Source organism: Phalangium opilio, unplaced genomic scaffold (assembly GCF_054372755.1).
Source record: "Phalangium opilio isolate 3A_F unplaced genomic scaffold, DU_Popi_V2 ptg000354l_1, whole genome shotgun sequence".
NCBI lineage: Eukaryota > Metazoa > Arthropoda > Arachnida > Opiliones > Phalangiidae > Phalangium > Phalangium opilio.
Genome location: NW_028324229.1, coordinates 516,891 through 539,846, shown reverse-complemented (window position 1 = coordinate 539,846; position 22,956 = coordinate 516,891). Strand labels below are relative to the sequence as shown.

The following is a 22,956-nucleotide window of genomic DNA, read 5'->3' as shown; positions in this document are numbered from 1 at the left end:
TAGTACCATAAAGCTATTTACACAAGAGCGTCAATGCGGCAAAACAAACTTTTAAGGGATAACCGTAACGAGAGAAATCACAGAAAATATAATATGGTACAGTAGAGTGGAACATACCATCTGAATAGAAGTCCTGAGCGAGTCCCAATATTCCTTTTACAAATTTTCCCCTTAAATCTATATATTTCCGCCGGCATAAACAATAAAATTACCCAGAAGCAGTTTCGGCTATTGGTTTAAGACGGGGAAGCAAAGCAGCTGAATTAATAGGGTCCCATCTCTGAATCAATCATATTTATTTGTACTGTGGCAAGAGAGGAGGATGGAGTGTGGTGGTGTATACCACTGCTATAGTTCGATTGGGTTGCCAGTTTGGTGCGATTTTTATAAAATTGGGCGGGATTTTGATACTTTTGAGCGGTTTTCCCTGCATGACTTTACTAATTTTGAGCTACGTTAATCCAAGTTAGTGGAAACGAGCAATTGAATGTAAGTATTATGAATAGCATTGTATTGCCTCTGATGTGATCATGAAGTCAGAAATGCATAACTTGTTAAGATATGTTCCACTGGTTACTGAGAGCTTGTCATGAAGTGATGTAGGTCATAGATTCAAGGTAAAGCGACGCCTGGTGAGGCGCTGTCAAAGGCTTAGTACAGACTAAATAGGAAGATGGACAGAAAAATTAACCGAGTGTAGTCAATTCTCGCTTGTCGGTCGCGAACCAGCTCAAGCTGTAAGTCTAGCATTATATAGCATAGGACACTTCCTATGTTGAAACTGTTTTGTTTATTGGGCGGTTTATGGAAGCCTTTGGGCGGTATATCCGCTCGCACTGGCAACACTGGTTATTCATTTAGAAAGGGGAACAATGGAAGGGGATGGCAGGAACCTAAGTAAACTTTTGGGGCAAGGGTTAGAGAACAAATCAGAATATTTTTCTCTTCTATGACAAATAGTTGAACCTTACATATATTTGTCTACTTTTGATATATTCCGCACATTTATTTATATGGTTTGATATGTAACTAAACGTTTTTCATGGGAAAATAAGCGAGGAATTGTCACGGGATGTTTTGGGGGGAAACTGTTCGGAGAAACGCAACACGGAAAAGCTTTCTAGGCATACAACAAAATATATTTCTAGTACATCTTTAACAGAACGTATAGTAAAGACGGATATTACTATTTATATTTCCTAGTTATTGTACGTAATGAATTTAAGATCAGAGACATGGTAATAAAATACAAGATTTAGGCGGTGGTTGTTTATGATCAGCTTATTTTCAAGCATCATCTTTGGAAACCAAGGCTTAGCGTAAAATCAGTCCGTGTTGGAAAGTAGATAACGAATTTGGTCAATAATCTCTACGCGTTTTGAACTATTAAACTCTATTGTGATATTTGTAGCTGTATATTTTTTCGTAAAGACTTCATCGAATATTCTCGGTGAATTAAATAAATTCACGTTAATACCTCACACATAGGTCGTTTTAGGACAGTAAAAATCGGCTTCTACATTATACGCTAGGGGATTATACTTATGATCACGTTTATAGCTCGGAATTATCGGTGAAAGCCAAAGGCTTAGTTTAGGGTCATAAAGCAAGTCTAGATGCCAAGTCTTAACTTAATCTAAAGTCTAGGTAATTTTCTATACATCATTTTCAAAATATTTATATAAAATATTGGGTTTATAAAACCCCCAAAGGTTTTAACAAATTTAAGGAAATTAAATTTTTTCTTACCTGAAATTCCGTCGTACGTCCACCATTCTTCCCAGCTGCAGAACACGGCTAAAATAAAGATAAATTAAAATTAGCTTGAGTCACGTGACAAAACGTTATAAAAAGTCTTGTAAAAAATATATGTTTAAAGTATTTCGACTATTTGATTTACGTTAACATACTTAAAAAACCAATGGGTCTAAAAAAAATCACCTACAAGCTATATTTAAAGTTTTAAACAGGGTATGAATTTTTAATATACAAAGGGTCTTCTTTAATTAAAATTAAACGTAAGTGACATTCAATATGAATATAGATCTATTCATATAATTAAATAAGAGCAACAGGGGCCTTCCAATCCGACAAGAATTGTCCCGTATGAATTATTTCATTTCTCCAAATAATTTTGCTTGTATTTTTAACACAACCATAAAAATTTCGAAATGGCGATTAATTTAAGTCTTAAGGTCAATAGAATGTTGCCAGTTAAACAGAAATATTCATGGGAAGTTTAGTTAATTCATGAATGACGCCAGTTATTATCCTTGGCTTAATGAAAAGCGTAAGCCTTAAAGAGCAGACACCAAAACTAATAATATTTTAAAACAAATACACTTTGACAGCTATATGTCTGACTTCCTCAAGTCATAAAGCGTATACGGTACATCAGTGAACGAAGCAAATTTCGCTTCGACCTAAATATCTGGTGTTGGAAATCAGGAAATCAAAAATGCTACGTCGGGCCTTGGCGTTTATTATTAATCTAACCCCGAAAACAAATTTCCTTTCTGGAAGTAATCTTTTTTTGGTAGCTGTATAAAAGTGTAACAAGGAAAATTACGATTTAGTAATACTAATATCTACGTGTGTTAGCTCGCAATTGCTCCAAGACTACGAACAGGCAGTTATTGAAGGATTTTCATCTAACCCCTAGGTATTGCTCAATCCCTCAGAGAGATTGGGTCTAATCCAGCTCATTTCTTCAAATCAAAGTCTAACTGTAGTGTATAAGCCTACAGTTAGTGTCAGGAAAATTTGAAGTGATCTACGCGTGAGCTTTCTATCAATATTGAAGGTGAAAGTGGAAATTTTACTGGCTTGATCAGGGTTAAGGAAAGAATGAGTTGCGTGAAACGCTGTAATTGAAGCAACTCTCAGAGATGGATCTTTTCTTAAATAGTTTCTTAAACACCTTACAAACATACCCACGCACATAACTCCTTTCTATAATCTACGTTGGAGTAATTTAACCACACTGAGGTAGATAAGAACTTGTATTCAAAGAACTTTTCAATGGAAAATCGGAAAGGTTTTAGCCGTGTTATGAATATTTCTCTTCATGGCAACTTTCATCAAAATATACCCTATTGTGGTGTGTTCTTTTCCAGGAAGCCTTGGTGGCTCGTGGAACAATTCATTTTATATTATTTCACTCCGGATGGAAAGAAAAGAGAAACCATACTCGGGCCCAGCCTTCCCGCCCTTTCGCGATACCTTAACGCCCTGTCCGCCCAAGCAGGTGAATCCCCTGATAAAATTGAAGATGAGGAAAGTAAATCAACCCTAAAGTTAACATTTAAACCACTATTCTTCTTAGAACAATCTATTTCAGAGGACTTCTTCACCTTTCGCAACTTCGCGCCTTGAACCTTGGAAAGTTTTGCGCCAGATATGACGCTAGTAATGACGTCAGCTTGTATGCCTTTCTTTTATTGACCCGAGGTTGAAAGGGAGGGAGGGATACTGGAACCCCAAGGCGTATAGGAACCCGAAATTAATGACATTGTCTTTTTGATTCATTTATATTGATGACAATCGTAACACAAAGGAATCTTGAGTGACTTTTGAATTAAAAATCATACACTAGCAATTCCGCCCCTTAAAGAATTAAAAGCCCAAGGGCGTCGCAATCTTGCTATTGTTCGTTTCGCCAAGTAAAGAAATAGTTGGCTTAACTTGATATAAAATATTTTTTTTTTCGTTTGATAAGGTTTATATATAGATTACTTATATTAATTATTTATATAAATATTCGTAGCTGAGCTTCAATTAAGAGATGTATTTATCTGCCTAATTAATAAGTTATTCCCCAAGTTAAATACCTCTCAGTAAAATTTATAAACAATGGGATAACCTATCTAATGGTTAAAGGTTTGTTATCGTAACTCTTGCTTAGGTTTATTATTGTATTACGCAACACCTATCATTGGCATTAACTAAAGTTGATTAGTCCGAGTTAGTGTGTAAATGGTCCGTATCTTTTATTGGTGTATTCCTACAATATTCAGACCATTTTTATCGAAATCCTTGATATTCAATCTAGAATAAGCTATTTTATTTTAAAAAATTAAAAAACTGACTTTCTAAATGGAGGATAAATAATTAAATATGGATATTGCAGGATAAACGAGGCTTAGTAATAGAAATAGCACTCCATATCGAAGTAAATATGCTTTTGCGTTGTTTTAAAATAATATAAGAATTTTTAAACTCACTAAAAGCTTAGGAGAAACAAAACAGTTTTCCGTCAAAAGTTCTATATATATATCTATATACAAAAGCAGTCGGAAACAGCTCAATTCTCATTTTCCTATGAACAAAAGGAATCCGTTTATACGCGCAATTGGTAAAAATGAATGCTGCTAGGATACGGAAGGTGTTATAGGAAATTATACCGGGTTAAGCCTAACTCGGGGTAAGGGGTAGGGGGGACTTTATAATTAATGGCCAATGGCTAGGAATTAAAAGGGTTATGTAAATGAGGGTCAAATGGAGCGGACCGAGACCTTGGCACGCTATACGCTACGCGTCCAAACCGAAGAATTAGAGGACGGAAATTTGGACAATTGCTAGCCAGTTAAGAGAGCCCGAGAGAAAATAGAATGGGGAAGCTGCCAAAATAAGGGAAATATAGAAGCTAGGGTTTAAGAGACGATTTATTAGCGTGGAAATTATGAAGGTGAAATTGAGGGAAATTCTACAGACTCTTAAGACAGCCATGCCGGATGTTGGAACTTTATGTCAAATTTAGAATTAATTCACTTTTATTTTGTTACTTGGATAATTTACTTCTTTTTTGGCCACCCAAAATAATCCCTTCTCGACGCGAGCATTTTCATTGATAAGAGCTCTGTGATAACCCGGAGAAAACCCCCCAGAAGGTGCGGTGAAATGCTCGAGTCGTGGGGGTTGGTTCAACCCCTATTTTCTTTTATGTTCAAAAAGGTTTCTGAAATTCTGTAAAATATAACCAGTTCGAGAAACGTTTTGTAGCGAGAAGGACCTGCCTAACCGCAAATAAAGTTTCTAAAAATTTCGTTTTGTTCAAATGTCGTACTAACCTGGTCTTATTACGAACAACATCTAGCTCTCCCAATTAACCAGTAAAATAATGCAGGCGTTATTTTAGTGGTGCCGAAACCCGGGACCAATTAGTGCGCGCAAATTGAACAAAATTAGTCGGGACTTACCCTAAAGGACGCCAGGAACTTTCCTAACGCGACAGTTATAGAAGAGTCGGGACCTTCCCTAAAGTTTACGAAGTCGGAACAATTCACTCGATAAAGTACGTTCGGGACTTACCCTAAAGGACGTTAAGTGTAAAACAACGGGACTTACCCTAAAGGACGTTAAGTGTAAGAACATTCGGGACCTACCCTAAAGGTACGATTACGAAAAACAATGCCAGACTCGGCGGTAACCGGACAGCCGAACGCGGCTGCTGATGCTTTGAATCAGCAGAAAACAACAATGAGACGTTTAACTACGATGCTAACTAATCAAATAGAGGACTACCTCGTAAACCAAACTCAGTTTGATATCGAGGATTTGGAAGATTTCGTGGTGGACTTGGACAGTAAGCAAAATGTTTTAGAAAGATTAAATATTGAATTCGCGCAAGTGGGAGCTACCCCAGCTCAGCTAGATGCTGATATGATAAAGTACGACGAATATCGCGTGAAGATATTAAAGGCTAAAAGAAGAGTAGAAAGAGCCATAAATGGACTAAACCAAGGATCAGCAACAAATGTAGGGACGGCCCCCACTGTTGCACTGAACGCGGCGACAGCCACAGTACCAATGGCGCCACCCCAGCAGTTATCTATAAGGGTACCCCAACTGGAGCCTATGACTTTTTCCGGAGAAACTTCCGAATGGACCGACTTTTGGTCAAGATTTAAAATTTGTATTGACGACGCCCCACAAATGCGACCAGCAGAGAAATTAGTATATTTGAAACAATACGTTAAAGGCACAGCCTTAAGCTCCATCAAAAATTTACCCTTACTCGATGCCAATTACGAAAAAGCAAAGACCCTATTAAAGAATCGTTTTGGAAGGGATGACAACATTGTTAGCATTCACATGGCTAATATTTTCGAACTAAGTCCTGTAACAAAGGCCAACGACATCGTTGGATTAAGGAAATTTTATGACTCCTGCGAAGTTGAAGTAGGAGCTCTTAAATCTTTGGGTGAGGATTTTAACTCCTATGGAACGATCCTTTGCCCGGTCATACTGAAAAAACTGCCAATGGAGATAACCTTGGAATTTAGTAGAAAAAGGGAAGATGACAGAAGTTGGAATGTTGAGGAGCTTTTAACCTTTGTGGGAACGGAAGTCTTAACAAGAGAAAGAGCGAGCGTATACTCGAGAAGCACTAGCGAAGGCAGCGATACCGCGAAGAGCGAGCAAACATCGCACGGAAAATTCCGCTTTTCACAATATAATGCGAGGGGGAAGGGACCCCCGCAGTCGTCAGCCGCGAATTTCAACGTTGCAACCGAGAGATTTACAAATGCACAACAAAGGTGTATTTTCTGTAGAAGATCGAACCACAAGGCTGAGAGCTGTTATTGCGTGGGGGCAACCAAAAAGAGGGAAATCATTCAAACCAAGGGACTCTGTTATATCTGCCTAAAATCATCCCACTACGCGAGGGATTGTAGAGCCAAGCCCGTATGCGAAATTTGCGAAAAGCGTCACTTGACCGTACTATGTTGGAAGGGGGAAAGAAAGGAAGGGGGTGAAGAAAAGACCGAGAACAACGAGGGAGTGCCCCACACCCAAGAAAAAAATGGAGTTTCCATAAACCTAGCCCCAACGACTCCCTCCAATACGGTTTATATACAAACAACTCGCGTTCAAATTAAAGGGACTGAAGGTAGCATGACATTGCGATGTTTACTTGACAACGGAAGTCAAAGAACATTTATCAGAAGGGATCTTTCCCAACAATTAGGCCTTGAAATGGACGGCGAAGAAAACATATTAGTCCACGCATTTATGCAAGAGAATCCCACAATTATATCTTGCAAGAGAGTTAAAGTGACACTGCGAAGCGTTCACGATAATCAGAGTTTAACGGTTAAGGCCTTGGAAATACCAGAGATTAACGGCATCCAATTAGAATCTCCTAATGGCGAAATTAGAAGACACATTGAGCAATTAGGACTAGTTTTGGGAGACAGCCCCTCAACGGACGAGCCGAATACCAAGTTGGAACTTGGAGTTCTACTGGGCGCGGACTACTATTGGAACGCCGTTAGTCTGACAGATACTATCCGCCTAGAAGGAGCTTTAGTAGCTCAAAAAAGTATTTTTGGGTGGCTAATTCAAGGGCCCTCGTCCCAGCCAGGTTCACACCTCGCAGTACAATGCGCCGCCATAACGGTAAACAAGGTGACAACCCAAGAAATTGAGACCATTGGAGACGATTTAAGGAAGTTTTGGGACCTAGAGTCAATAGGTATTAATGAAGCCAAAGAAAGCCAACTTGAAGAAAATAGAAAGACGGAAGTTGAGAAAACCTTTGAAGAACGGATAGCCACCGTCGATGGTCGCTACGAAGTAGCTCTCCCTTGGAAGGAGAACAGAGAGAATTTACCTAACAATTACTCCATGTCGGTTAGAAGACTATCTTCATTACTTCGACGGTTAGAATCGGACGAGAAACTATTCAAGGAATATGATGACATCATCAGAGACTACGCTCAGAAGGGAATAATAGAAAAGGTGACGCAAGAGCGGGAAGTTAATGAAGCCTTTTATTTGCCCCATCACCCGGTTATCCGGGAAGACAAGACAACAACGAAAGTCAGAATAGTTTTCGATGGTTCAGCGAAAACCAAAAACGGGTCGTCTTTAAACGACTGCCTAGAGGCTGGGCCGAACATCAACCCCGACCTTTACGACGTTTTAATCAACTTTCGGAAGCATAAAATAGCCGTCACCGCTGACATCCAGCAAGCGTTTCTTCAAATTGCAATCAATCCTGACGAAAGAGATTTCGTCAGATTTCTTTGGATTAAGCAGCCTATCTCAGTAAAACCGATCGAGATAGAAGAATGGAGATTTACCCGAGTATTGTTTGGGGTGACAAGTAGCCCCTATCTTTTGGCTGCGACGATAAGATACCATGTTAAGAAGTACATGGACATTTATCCCGAGACTTGTCAAAAATTAATCGGAGATATGTTTGTCGACGACCTGACGTCGGGAGCTGAAGACGAATTTTCCGCCATGAAACTGGTCAATCAAGCTAAAGAAGTGATGGCGGAAGCGAACATGACGCTTCGCAAGTTCCAATCAAGCTCACCTTTTGTAAGAAAACAATTACAAGAAATTGGAGAATCCTCCCAAGAAACGGTATTTCCGTCACCTGTTAACAAGGTTTTGGGTTTGGCTTGGAATCCTGAAAGTGACCAGTTTTCGTTTAAAACAGAAGATCTAGAACAGGTAGCGAATTCCCTACCCATGACGAAAAGAAGCGTTCTTAAGATGGCAGCACGGATATTCGATCCACTGGGATTTCTCACACCGTTTACTATAACAGTAAAAATTCTCCTCCAAAGCTTATGGCTAAGTGGAAAAGATTGGGATGATGCATTACCCGAAGAATTAGAGAAAAGCTGGACAGAATGGATTTCCCAAATTCCAACCTTAGCGGATATCCGCATAGAAAGAGACTACTTTGGATCGACAGAAAATGACAAACGACAGGGTGTAATACACATATTTTGTGATTCAAGTAAAGCCGCCTACGGAGCAGTAGCGTACTACAGATTCCATACCAATGTCGGAGAAGTACAAACATCATTCATAACAGCTAGAGCAAGGGTTGCTCCCATAAAGAAAATGACTATCCCTAAGTTGGAACTACTGGCGTGTCTTATTGGAGCGAGACTAGGGACAAGATTAGCCAACATTTTCAAAAGTTCGACAAACAAGATGGTATTTTGGACTGATTCCTCTACGGCATACCACTGGATAAAGAGGAGCGCTCGCGATAAAAGAGAATTCGTTGCAAACAGAGTAAGCGAGATTCAAGAGAAAACTGAACCTCATACTTGGAATTACTGTCCGGGGTCTAGCAACCCAGCTGACCACCTTTCGCGAGGATTATCCTCAGAAGAACTGAAGACAAAGGATATATGGTGGAAGGGACCACCATGGCTTCGACTGGCAGAGGACAAATTCCCGAAACTCGAACCCAATCTCGTCGCAAACGTCATAGCTGACGAACCAATAGAACCTGAGGACACCCCAAATAACTGTTTACGTAGCGCTCTAATAGATATGAAGCCAGAGGCCATCCTCGCTTTAAACAAGTATAGCAGCCTTGAGAAGGTAATTCGAATCACAGCGTGGATAAAGAGAATCTTTTACAACAAAAGAAATCCGCAAGACAAAGCAACCGGACCATTATCAGCTAGAGAACTAGAAGAAGCAGAATTGTACTGGAATCAAACGGTACAATGGGAGTCCTTTTCCAGCGAATTGAAGGAAATAGCCAAGACAGGTCGTTCAAGAAATTCCAAAATCGCCGAGGTTGATCCTGTACTTGACAAAAACGGACTAATGAGATTAGGAGGCCGATTACAGAGGTCATCATTTAGTTACGCAACCAAGCACCCAATAATACTCCCTTATAAACATCGATATTCGGAACTGCAAATGCAAAGAGCGCATGAGCAAGTTAAACACAGCGGAGCTCCCGCAACCTTGGTACAAGTTAGGGACACTTATTGGATTCTTAAAGGTCGCCAATTAGCGAAGAATTGCGTTAGCAGGTGTATCTTTTGTCGGAAATGGAACGCAAAACCAAGCATTCCCAAAACAGCGCCACTTCCCACGGATAGAATCACAGCGTCTAGACCATTTGAAATAGTCGGTATAGACTTTGCAGGACCTCTTTTCTTAAAAGATGGATCGGGAAAAAAGAAATGTTACGTAACTTTAATTACGTGCGCCACCACTCGGGCGATCCATCTCGAGTTGATTACAACTTTAACAACGCGTTACTTTCTTATGGCTTTCTCCAATTTTATTTCGCGTCGTGGAATTCCCCGTAAAATTTATTCGGATAACGCGAAGACATTCAAACGTGCCGAAAAAGAGCTAAACGCGTTGTGGAGAAGCACCCGATCGGACGAAGCAAAAAAGTATTTCGGGAAAATGAGAATTGAATGGAAATACATTGTGGAGCGCGGCCCATGGTGGGGAGGATTTTGGGAGCGCCTCGTGAGATCCGTCAAGGTATCGATGAGAAAAATCATGGGAAAAGCATTTCTTTCTTATGAGGAGCTATATTCTGTCATAGCTCAAGCCGAAGCAGTCATCAACTCGCGCCCTCTGACCTATACCTATTCTGCTCCAAATGACCCTTCACCATTGACTCCCGCTCATTTCCTAATCGGAGAAAAATTTACTGCGCTTCCTACGGGGAGGATATCAGAGGAACTACCTCAATTAAATCGAGCGAGCGCTGGACAACGGCTAACGTACCAACAAAATGTTTTGACCAGATATTGGAATAGATGGAAAAAGGAGTACATCCTAGAGCTACAATCCGCCCATAAATTAGCTAGCCGCGAATCTGTCAACCCAATCATGAAGGACGACGTAGTTCTTCTGAATGACGCGGACACCCCTCGACATAAGTGGAAATTAGCGCGAGTGCAAGAAGTTTACAAGGGTAGAGACGGACAAATTAGATCTTGTGACATTAAACTTACAAATGGAAACATTGTAAAGAGACCCGTCAACCTTTTGGCCCCTTTGGAATTGAAATAATTTTTTTTGGTTTTGTTTGCTTAATTTCTGAATTTGATATAGATGCCCCGATAGTGTTGATGCACAATAACATTATATTGTACATGGTGGGGAGGATGTTGGAACTTTATGTCAAATTTAGAATTAATTCACTTTTATTTTGTTACTTGGATAATTTACTTCTTTTTTGGCCACCCAAAATAATCCCTTCTCGACGCGAGCATTTTCATTGATAAGAGCTCTGTGATAACCCGGAGAAAACCCCCCAGAAGGTGCGGTGAAATGCTCGAGTCGTGGGGGTTGGTTCAACCCCTATTTTCTTTTATGTTCAAAAAGGTTTCTGAAATTCTGTAAAATATAACCAGTTCGAGAAAAGTTTTGTAGCGAGAAGGACCTGCCTAACCGCAAATAAAGTTTCTAAAAATTTCGTTTTGTTCAAATGTCGTACTAACCTGGTCTTATTACGAACAACATCTAGCTCTCCCAATTAACCAGTAAAATAATGCAGGCGTTATTTTACCGGAAAACTCGGGTTTAGTTTGTCTGAAAAGGCCAAGGCACCCGTAGCTAACTACGTCTTCGTTAAAAGAGGCACTACAAAAGCGTGGGTATGAAATAAATAGATTTAATTTGAGGACGTGATCATGTTGATTTTAGTGGCGTGGCTTCATTTGTAAACGTAGTAGATGATCCACTTCATTATAATTTGCTACAGACTTCATATAGCTGAAGATATATAGTCTCAGAATTAAGAATTAGGACAGAGAGATTTATATCGGGATAGTCAATAGAAACGTAAACGTTTGGGAGTCCCTCATCGTTATTATGTCTACTTCTTTATCTTAACGGGTTAAAGATACATAACACAACAGCTAATAGCCCAGACAGAAATATTGTGTTTTCTTACAAGGGATGACAAGTGTTTACAGTTAAGTCTATAATAAAGTTAGAGAAACGCTATAGTGGTTTGTTTTCGACCATTATAGGGGAAAGTTTAAATTAGCCTAGCCCAAATGTTCGTTCAGGGTTATTATTAAGTGACTAAACTAATTTAACATCAAAACAAGGACACTATAGTGTGTAATGAAGTTATTGTGTATATATTTCGTCTATTTATGATTAACAAAGCATCTCAGCGTAGGACTGAATCCATTTTAAAACCACACATAAGGTAATAAAGTAAAGCTTGTAAAATTTCGAGAATATTCTACATATTGTAACCGTACAACAAAGTGTTCCCCAAATAAATCAGTGGAAGCGGAAATTCTTGGAATAGTTTCGAATTAAAATATTCGCGCTTACAAGCAATGGGATTTCGTGCTTTGTATATTAGAGAAAATAACTATAAGGAGGTTTTAGTTATACAATAACCCATGAATGTTAAAAATAAAACGTATGAGCTAATCAAATCCCGAACGTTCTCGTGTCTTCTGTAGGCTCTTGATACTGCTCTAGGAAATTGGTTTTACTTGTTAAAAACATCCTTGAGTTACAGTTTCCAAGCCCGCTAGACCCGCTAGCTAAACCGCGTTGGAAATAACGGGAACACTATCTTTGAACAAATTCAAGAATAAAATAGAGAGACCACTTAACAAAGGAAAGTAAAGCAGAAGACGGAACAGACAATTTACGACTAGATGCAACTAAGGGCCCGACCCGCTACTCGTTCCTGATGTAAATTTGCTCTGTTGAAAAGAATTCCCTTAAGCAAGGGACAGAGAACAGTGCACTTAAATGATAACTTCCTCTCTCAAAAAATCAGCGGTAACACGTACAGTTCTTTCCTTAACGTGGTTAACGAATTTTTACATTAATAATAAACTTTTGTCACTGCATTTTTCGACACTTGAATATAAGTCCTGTAACTAACCAGCATGAATCTAAAGGGTGAAATATTCATGCATCTCGCAAGGTAGAAGATAGGGTTATGGACTCCGGGCCATCGTTAAAATCGGTCCTAGTGACACTTTAGCTCTACCTCACCGACGATAAAAGTATAAGACCAACAGTGAGTATACTGTCTGGAACATGGTGTATATAGTAACTCAAGTCCGTTTTTACGATGCTGAAGTCACGAGGGTTGGATCTAAAATTGAACTTTGCGGTGTATACCCAACGTTTGAAATACCTTAACCCTTTTGACCCGAAGTTGTCACAAGAATTTGGCCTATTTTCCTGTTAAGAGTAGGCCTACAATCCTCCACTTTGTTCGCAAACCATTCTTTCAATGGATTAATAATATTTTCAGACTTATTCAAAATATGGTGTACTGTAGTTCAATTTCAAGTAGATGATTGATACCTTCTGAATAATCTACTTGCAGGAGAGAAGGAAGATCTTTATTTCAGTGCTAAATTTGAGATTGTTTTATCCCTGGAGGGTTGTAAAACTCGCCACCAGATTTTAAAGTTTTATAACGTTGGGAATCTTTTAATTACGTCTTGAAATATTCCGTTTGTAAATAAAGGGAAGACATAACAACTATATTATTTATATAGTTAGGCCTGGAAGGCTTGGACTTAGCCCGTGTATTATACTTGTTTCGTCTATTTGCGGTAGGGTTTAAATGTTAATTTAAATGCCAGCCAAAATTTTAGAGGAAATTTCAGCTTTGAATTTATAGTTCAATTTTAAGACGCGCCTCGTTCGCTGTACGTATTAACTCTCGAATATTATGCAGATTCAAATAATTAATAACTGGGGTTTCGGTCCAGTTCACATTTGAGGTGAAATGAATGTCACATCATGCTATAATAATCTCTACGGAAAACAAGTAATATTGGAAGTACATAATACCTTTCTTCGAGAAAAGTGTATCACAAAGCGGTGTAGTTGAAACATGATTCTTCCCAACATAAGAACATTTGGGTCAAGGTTACTAAACCGAATCACATACGCCATAAATAGTTCCCTCATCATTACTCTATTAGTGCTCAACTATTTGTCAAGGCGCATGCGCTTGTGGATTTTGTCCCAGGTCAAGACAATCAAGGTTTGTGGGTTGATTGAGGGAATTTATTACCAAACAGTTATAGAATTCACCCTAACACGGTGTGATACCTTCTGAAGTTTGATGAGCAGGAGAGCAAACAAAAAGGGTATTGAGCCTGGCAATATTCATGTAACATAACTTAAGTATGAAGAGGATACATAGTGTCATCCTTCTTCTATTATCCCCTTCTGGTAATATCAATGTTATGAAAATCCTACAACATCGGCTTACTCATGTAGGGAAGAACAACACTGATTTATTAAATAACTTAGTAGAAAATTCGGGTGCTAGAACGTAAATTATAAAAATTTTCAAATATCTAAGCCTTGGTTCGCATTTTGAAATTTCACGCGCTGAAATCCCTTGTAAAATAAGTAAAAAATTCATCGTAATGTCAGTTTTCTTTGTCACTGCATACATTAAAATTTTCCTTAAGCCTTTTTCTTATAAATTTGAAGCTTCACGAGCTTAAACAATTGATAAAGTAATGTAAAGGTATTTACGTTACCCCTTGACCTCGGGTCCTTATAAGTAGTCACCCTTTATTTTAAAGTTCAAAACAACCGAATTTCGCTAATGGATACTGGGAATTTCGGAATAACGTGGGATAATTAAAAATTTAATCCTAGATAAAACAATGAGGAATTTAAATATTGTATTAAGCTTCTAAACTTAATTCGACTTAATAGAAAGGCGAAAATATCTGCCCTTTGGTTTAAACATTACTGTACCTTTAAAGGTAGTCGAAAAATTTCCTAAACAACCAATAACAAATTTCAAATTCAGTCACGTATTATACAATGAACCCAATTTAGATAATCTGAGTTTAGTTTACTTAACACGCCTAATTTAACATTTTAATTATAAATAAAACTCTAAAGAGATAATTGACATCGTGTGTAGGCTTTGACTAAAGGGGTAGCATACTCGTCACATATATATTGGATTCAGAAATTAACGTATTCAAGTATTTCAAATGTCCGATCCCTCGAACTGGTGTTATGTAAAGCCTTATCAATAGCGTAATGTAAAAGGGGTCAAGAAAAATCAATGAATTAATTTACTTTAACCATGAAAATCTATCAGTTTTAAATTATGTTTCGTAAAATTCCAAACGTTGTGCTCAATTTTCAGGAAAGAATTCAATTAACTCTTGCACTACATGCAATTCGTTATAAATGATTGAATACGAAAAAATTTACTGACCATGTTAGAAAAACACAATTAAGAATGAAGTTGGTTGTTTATCAAATATATCCTTGCGGGGCAATGAAAATGTTAGAAATAAAAGAGCGGAGACTGCATTTCGGGATAAGATTCTATAGTCGGCGAACGCTAAAAGGGGGTGGTCTCGGCTTTATGCCGGATACCATTAGGGCAAGCTAATGAAAAATGGGAGCTTATAATCAAAAACGAAGGAACCTCCCTAAATCCGCACGGAAAAGTGATCATTCTCCACCTACCAACCTTCCCTTAGACGTTCCCGAAACTCTTTCATACTTGTACCCCACGTGAAAATAAAGGCTTTAAAGCTTATTGAAATCAACCCAAGGAATGAGTAGACAAGAAACACGTGACTATGTCGATGATGCATAGTGGTGTGAAATTTAGAACGAGAGAGGGATGGAGATTAAACCCTCATACCTATAACGTTGCCTCTGTATCCCCAACTACGGAACGGCCCCGAAGTCCTCCCACCATCCTCAGCGTTTAGGTAGAATCGTAAAGGTCGCCCCCTCTGTCTTAAATATAGAAGCTAGTTCTCATACAAATGCAATGGCGTTACGCGGCAGCACTTAACAATCGCCTACCTAAATGGGTAAGGGCGTGTGCAAGGTACACTGGGAGAATTTCGTAGTAAGTCGCCCATCATAATTTCAATAGATCCAACCAACAGATAAACAAGTTGGCTTGGTCTCGTCTCCATCTAAGAGATAGGATCACCCTTTGACTAACACAGTTGACTGTAGTACCATCTGTCGTTGAGCGACGAAAATAAATCCTAATTTTTCTAATTGGATTAGAGTCTGACTCTTGGGGTAAAAACCGGTTCTGGGCATGGCAAAATCAAGCCAATCAGGTTATCCCTTCCTCGAGGACGATATTTGTGCCGTTATAAAAATTCAAATGATTTGTTGGTTGGGTCTATTCCATCTTACCTCATTTCTCCCTGACTTCATTGCGAAACTCTGTTCGATCCAGGACCTATTATAATTAAGCATTAACCAACTTATTTTCAAGTTTTTTCTTGGTTCTTTGGCAGCGAAAACTCACGCTCGACTTAATAAAGCGCGACTGCGTGAAATGTAGCTATTATAGATTGTGGATTTCACCTTAGCACTCTCTCTCTCCCTCCGTGTGAACCCACAGTTCAGTATACAATCTTTCCCGGCTGCTATTACGAATAAATTCTCTTTTTGTTTAATATTTGCTTAATGCGAGCCATGTAATAGAATGTTCGAAAAACGAAGCGGTCATTTAGCGTATGACAAGGGGTTATACTCTTATATTCCAGATATTGATTTCTGTACGCTCTTATGAAACTCAAATATAAATGAAAGGTAGACCTATATAACGTTAATAGCCAAAGGGGTGGAAATAAAGCACTCTGATGGATTAAGTGCCTATAAATTTAAATCGATGGTAAATATACCTGTATATAATTTCATTTAAAATGCGTAATAATGCACAAAAATGATAAGCACGACTAAAATTCGTATAGTTTCTTAAATTCGTTAATTTAAACAGCGACTAATTAAGCAAGCAATAGAGGGGAAAGGTTCATTAGAAGTGGTTTGGTTATGTTCTTCCAGGGGATAGATTTAATTTTAGAAGTAGGAATGGAGAACGATTAGCATTTACTTCTGTCCGACTCGTAGCCCAGTATAGAGCCCCTCCCTCCAACACGTAACGAAAAGTTTAAATTATCTTATTAGCTCACTTAAACTAAGTTTTGATGACGTGGATGCGAAAAATACGTAATTACTTTCTACCTCTGTCGCTATGACCCGCCTCTTCTTTCATACCCCTCCGTCCCGTGGAAGGGGGTCCGGGACTTTGACGCGCGCCCACATTACTCTGTTCTCCATTCCTACTTCTAAAATTAAATCTATCCCTGCAGGTTCTTCTCAAGGTTGAAACCAATAACCCTTAATTATAACGCAAAAACGAACTTCGTTTAAAGTCAATCTGTCATAATGAAATTACTTCCTAATGAAATTTAATATTAAAGTTATGATTTAGTAATTATTAACGTGCCATTCATATGTCGAAACTCAGACCCTAAATCAATCAGAATCTAATCATTAATCTCATTAATTAAAATCGAGACGAAAATAGAAAAACGTGGATTGATAATTAATATTTAAATAGCGTTTATATGTCTAGCTACATCCAATTTGATTTTTCTTTTTCTTAAATTATAGCTAGACAATTGAAAATTGAAAATAGAAAAATCAAGAAAGAGAAATCGGATTTGATTCGAGCAATCCGCTATTATTCCATTTCAATATTTGCTCTTTTATAAGATTTAAATAAGAAAAAGACTGCGGGGATATTTGAAGAAAAGAAGTTAGAAATTTTGATTTGAAAAAGAAAGAGGGAGAAAGAAATTTTTTTTTTTGGAAATTTTCATCCATCTTTGTTACGATGATTTAAGTCTAAAATATTCAAATATTCCGCACATCTCTGGATGGATATTTATATAAGCTTAAAGAAAGAATCTTTCCACGATTGATCTTAAAGGATCACTAGCGATTTTATATCTAAGGTCATTAAACGTGGCTAAACTATCAAAAAATTCTTATTCCAAGTCTTAAAAAGTTTGAATTTAAAACAGGCAATTTATAAAATTCAACCTCCATTTTTCAAAATGATATAGTTTATTGGAGGTCACTACTGATCATTTTTAAGTAGAAATTAGCTCCTAGCAGTCTAATATTTTTAAACTAGTCCATGGGACCAGTGACCACTTATAGTGTCCAAAATAATAAACTGGTCTTTCCTTTGTTTACCTATAGATATGCAATTAATAAACTGGTCCCGAGGAACAGTAACCCCAACTTCCTTAATTTAAAATTCTCTATACAGGTTTATTTTCTTTAAAACATCAAAAAGAAAAGAAAAAAACAGTAAAACTCAACTCAGGGGAATTAAAACTCCATTTTAAATCCTAACCCCAAACCGACTAGATATTCTGTTACAGGTCAATGATGATCCGTCTGAAGCTTACGCTTGAATAAGAGAATAAAATCCATATGAAATTTCCAAACATATCGAGTTTTGATCTGTTTTTTTTTTGCCGAAATACGTAAGTCTAAGAAGTAAAGTCCATCTAACTCCCAAAAGTTTTGAATATAAAATATCTTCGAATCTAGGCCTAACTCTTTAATAATAAATTTTCTTTGTTTTCTAATACCCCAAACGCGTACGGAACTATATGAACCCAAAAAATAAAAACATTCTTTATTCAAACAAAAAACCTAGGATTTAGATACAAAATTTCGGTCTTCCAAAACTACCTGGGGAATTATACCTTTCTTATCTCATACGTTATATTTTTTCACGTCAACGAATTCAATCAAAAACCTTTAACTCAACCTAAACCATAAGGAAGTTTTTTTTTTACCTTTTTCTATATTTTAGTCTTCAATAAGTTCTTTCATAAAATGTTTTCTCACGTTATCTCAGTCTTCAAGATAAAAAAAGATAACTTTTGGTAGGTCTACAAGATAAACATTGGATCCCACATAAACACACAAAAAAGTGTAGCGAATTTATATAGTAAAGGTATATACACTAGGTAATCTTCACCGGGAACTTTTGTACTCGAAAAACTACCAAAAGGAAAACCATTTTGTTTACATTTCAAAGTCTCCTTTCGCCCAGACGATGAGGCGTTCTATGTGTAAATAAAAACAATTTGTACAAGCCACCTAAACCCATTACGGATATAATTAAAATTGTTAATTAAATCCTTGGTTATTGTTATCTTGAATAACTTACAAAGTAAATCATTTCCATAAATATTTTAAGATACTAATCTATCACCCTCATCGACTTTGATTTTATTATAATTTAAAATTACCCTATCTTAATACTTAAATACTGAAATTAAAATAACAATTCACAGCAACAATCAAGTCAAAACCCGCGGGGGGAAACACGTTCCCACGGTTTTAAAAACGCTAAAGAAATATTGTTGCCCCTTCTTGGCAAACTCGTTTTCTTTCATAATCAGTTGCAGTTTGAAAATCGGAACAAAATCGCGGCAAGGAACTGAGATCACAAAAGCAAACCTATCGCGGAGAATCTCTGAAAGCGGGAAGGAAGAAAGAGGAAGAGCTAGCTTTGCTTTCCTTCCGCAAGCTTCCTCGCTGTGGAATAGAAAAATGAGATTTTTTTTTTTTCGCCTTTCTTGGGAATCCCGGCTAGTTTTCTTCTACTTTAAGACTGAACAAACAAAGTTCCCTCTTCTTAAAAACGCGCCAAAAGGAGGGAAACTTGAACAAACATCAACTACACCCTCGCGATATTTGAAGAAAGAGGATCTTGGGCAATGAGGGGAACGCTCATAAAATTCGCCTTGGAAAATGTAAAACGATCCAATTTTTCCATGAGTATAAATTTATAAGCTATGTTCCATGAATATGACACTACACCTATACTTCGAAATGCTAGAGACTTACAGCTCGAGCTAGTTCGAGAATTGACTACACTGTTATAGTTTTGCAGTCCATCTAAGCCTTTGACAGCGCCTCACCAGGCGTCGCTTTACCTTGAATCTATGACATACGTCACTTCATGACAAACTCTCAGTAACCAGTGACGAAGTTATGGAACATATCTTATGAACTTATGGTTATAGGTTTTACGCACAGCTAGATCTATGCACACCCAAGGAATTGTGGGTAATTAGAAGCAATAATTTTAGCAACATAAATGACTGCCCCCATTTTAAAAATTTCAATTTCAAACTCTTGTATATAAGATCCCTTCGTAATTGGTTCCGAAGCAGGTATTTTTAATACAACTTTCTTCCATTAACAAAATAAACAATAACACTGCGCGTACGTTTACATTCGAGTTTCTATTATAGCCCATTTTGAAGAATTCAAACTTTTCTAGCATATAGGAAAATCCCCTTAGAATTTAATGCTATAATAACATTCATGATACAAGTAGGAAGTACCGGTACACAACAGGATAAATATTATTTTCAATTCATCCAAGAATGAAAAATGATAAGGAACTAAAAATATCATAGCTCGTCCTTGTGTTTTCGTAACAATGGAACGAAGAAAGTGAAAAAACAATCCAATCTGATGAAAATAAATTAAATTACACAAATCAACTTTCCTTTCCCCTTTCTCCTTTAAGGATATCTTATTCTCAGTTTTTCAGTGCCTTTTGTGCTATTCGAGACAAAGAAGACATGCAGAAACGAATTAACCGGAAATTAAATTAAAGATCTTCATTGAAGAGAATATCAAACAATTCGAAAGGTTATGTTCCAAGATGGAAACCGATTTAAACCAAAATTTATACAACTCTGCTTCAGGACATGATAAACCAGAGTTGAAATTTTCATCCACATCGGTTGAAGTTATTGGGAGTTATCGCGTACCTAACTTTTGTTTACGTTCCTGGCCACCATTGTCCAATAAGGTCGCAAAAAATAAGTTGTAAAATTTAACCTGTAGAATATTACGTCACGAAGACAAGCCTGTATATACATAAGTATTTCTTATCTAATATCGTTTTAATTTTGTCTGCTCCAACTTTTTGGAAATACTGCTTATGAATGAGCAAACCGGCATGCATAACTATAACTCATTGGGCTCATTTTCTTCCGTTTAATCAACTTAAACTTCGGGGTACGAAGAAATGAATTACCCTTATAAGAAAGGAAAACCGAATTGGAAGAAATAGCCGCTAGGGTATAAGAAAATGAAAAAGAATAGAATAAAAAAACTACCATAAAAACAGAGGATTGTATGAAAATGTAAAATTGAGTGCAGTTCTTCTGGGGTAAGGTTTCACTAGCAACATGCACGGACCAATAGAAGAGTTGTATACGAAGACATCACAATTAAAATAATAAAAGAAACGAAAGAAAACACCCGGAAGGAGAAGTTTTCTATTTCCTCGTATTCGAAACATTTTCCTACAGTATTTTAGTTTAATTCTAGGTTATATAATATATCCAGTTAAATTTTATACTCACTGAATGCTTTCTTAGAAACAGAAATTAACTCCTATAAGAAATATGAAACCACGCTTTTTCCGGGGATTGCAAAATGGTAGTAACTTATATTTAATTACTGAATAAAATTATCACAGACTGCATGCTCTGTTCTAGTTTGCAGTATATATTCTTAATTAGTTACAAGTTGAAGGACGTTCCAACTTTAACGGAAAAACGAGTTAAAAGTAACGAAACACAACAAACTCATCCATCAATTTATCTTAAAAAAAACATATTCTTTAGATAAATATGTTGTTCAATTCATTCTTAAAATGGGTAGAATTTTCCCTATAGAACCTCTTATTTCGTCATATATCTAAGGCTGTATCTATATATTATATAAGGCCTTACAGAGGGGTTTTTTTCATGTTATATCTCTGATGAAAGGATAACACATTTTCTTTCTATTCCTTATTCCCAGCGGCGGATTCTCTATCTTATTATTTTTAAACGATACATTCCCTACTACGAGTCTATTAAATTTGAAATTATCAAAGGTATAGTTTTCCCTTAAACCAAGGTATACATAATTGAATACCTCGAAGTTAAGTTACTTCTGGCGCTCGGATAACTTCGACTGTTGATATACTTTGTCGGCGTATGATTAGGAGTTGTATAAGTTACAAGTTACGTTAAGGTTTTCCTTATTTGAGTTTCTGGTTGTTTGAGTTGGTTATTGATTATATATAAGCTATACATGTATATATGGCATTCGAGAACGGTATAATTAAACGACTGACTTTCGTTATGTTACGCAGAAAGAAAGTAAGTAGATTATTACAATGTTTGTTTGGCCGATAAAATTAGAAAGGTAAATATGTGTACTTTGACAACAAACTTTTGTTATAAAAGTTCACATATTTTGGATTAATTTTCCGGTATTTATTTATTTATGTACAATGGTTTTTGTTGATAGAGAACGCATTACACTGAATGGTTGTGTTTAAAATGGATGTTTTTGCTGTATTAACATATCGATTATTCATATTGTAGTCAATAAGTTAGTGAAATCAGTACGGATATTATTACGTAAGGAAGGCCGCCTGCTAACAAGAAGCGACACCTAGTTTATTAGGGAGATGATATAAGATGCTTAAGTATTCGCGCGCCATAGTCCCAGTCCCCCTTTCAAAATACAAGGGGGGACGTAAAAGGAGGCAGGGCTATTTCGCCTCTCCTCAGTCGGAAAAAACGCAAGAACCAATGAGATGCTGGTTGTAGTTTAGAGGAGGAGATTAACCCCGGACCTACGTTTGGACTGGAGATATAGCTAGAAATGTGGCGAATTTATACCTTCTCCCTAATAAACTAGATATCACTTCTTGCTGATAAACTACATAGTTTAGCTCGCTACAGATAAAGCTGTTTAGACCGGGCGTTGACTTCCACTTACAAACATAGATATCCAACCTTACTTATGATAATTCACATGAAACCTCTCAGCGCCTGAAAATTCAGAATAAACTTTATAATAAGACCAGACCGCCCTTTCAAGATATAACACCCATATCCGCGTTCAACCCAAGATTAAAACCAGCTGTATAATTTAGAGGGAAGTTATAGATGAGCTTTTCCCGGAACGAATTACATTTACTATTAATAAGAGCTTCAATATAAAGCTCGCATCAACCATCTCTTGCCTTAGTGGCCTTAATTAAACATCCATGTTTTACAACCTCATTTGCATAACGATCTTTAAACATCGCTCTCTGTACTCTGAAGGATCTCTCCAAGGCCAGCATGCAACCACCGAAAAATCATAGGTAACATATTCATGATTTTATACCTCAGAGAAGATGATTAAATAAAAAGTTTAAATAACTTAATATAAATATAACGGCCTTTTTCTAAATATGAAGGTAAAAATATTAAAAATTAAATTATCTCTTAATAAAAAAATTACCATTAAATTAGTCTTAAAAACAATCAAGGACTA

At 37.1% G+C, this 22,956-nt stretch overlaps 1 protein-coding gene and 1 long non-coding RNA gene across 26 annotated transcripts in view; one reads left to right on the top strand and one right to left on the bottom strand.

Moving 5' to 3' along the window:
• The window catches only part of LOC149602625 (carbonic anhydrase-related protein 10-like), a 93,111-nt gene that overhangs the window by 47,056 nt on the left and 23,099 nt on the right, over nt 1-22,956 (bottom strand). Inside the window, exon 2 of the mRNA XM_089860836.1 lies at nt 1,750-1,797. Within this exon, the coding sequence (XP_089716962.1) occupies nt 1,750-1,797 (48 nt within the window). The remainder of the gene's footprint in view (nt 1-1,749; nt 1,798-22,956) is intronic.
• The window catches only part of LOC149602624 (uncharacterized), a 36,113-nt gene continuing 35,413 nt past the window's right edge, over nt 22,257-22,956 (top strand). For all 25 annotated transcript variants that reach the window (XR_016377819.1, XR_016377823.1, XR_016377813.1 and 22 more), the window contains exon 1: nt 22,257-22,783. This is a non-coding gene — a long non-coding RNA (uncharacterized LOC149602624). The remainder of the gene's footprint in view (nt 22,784-22,956) is intronic.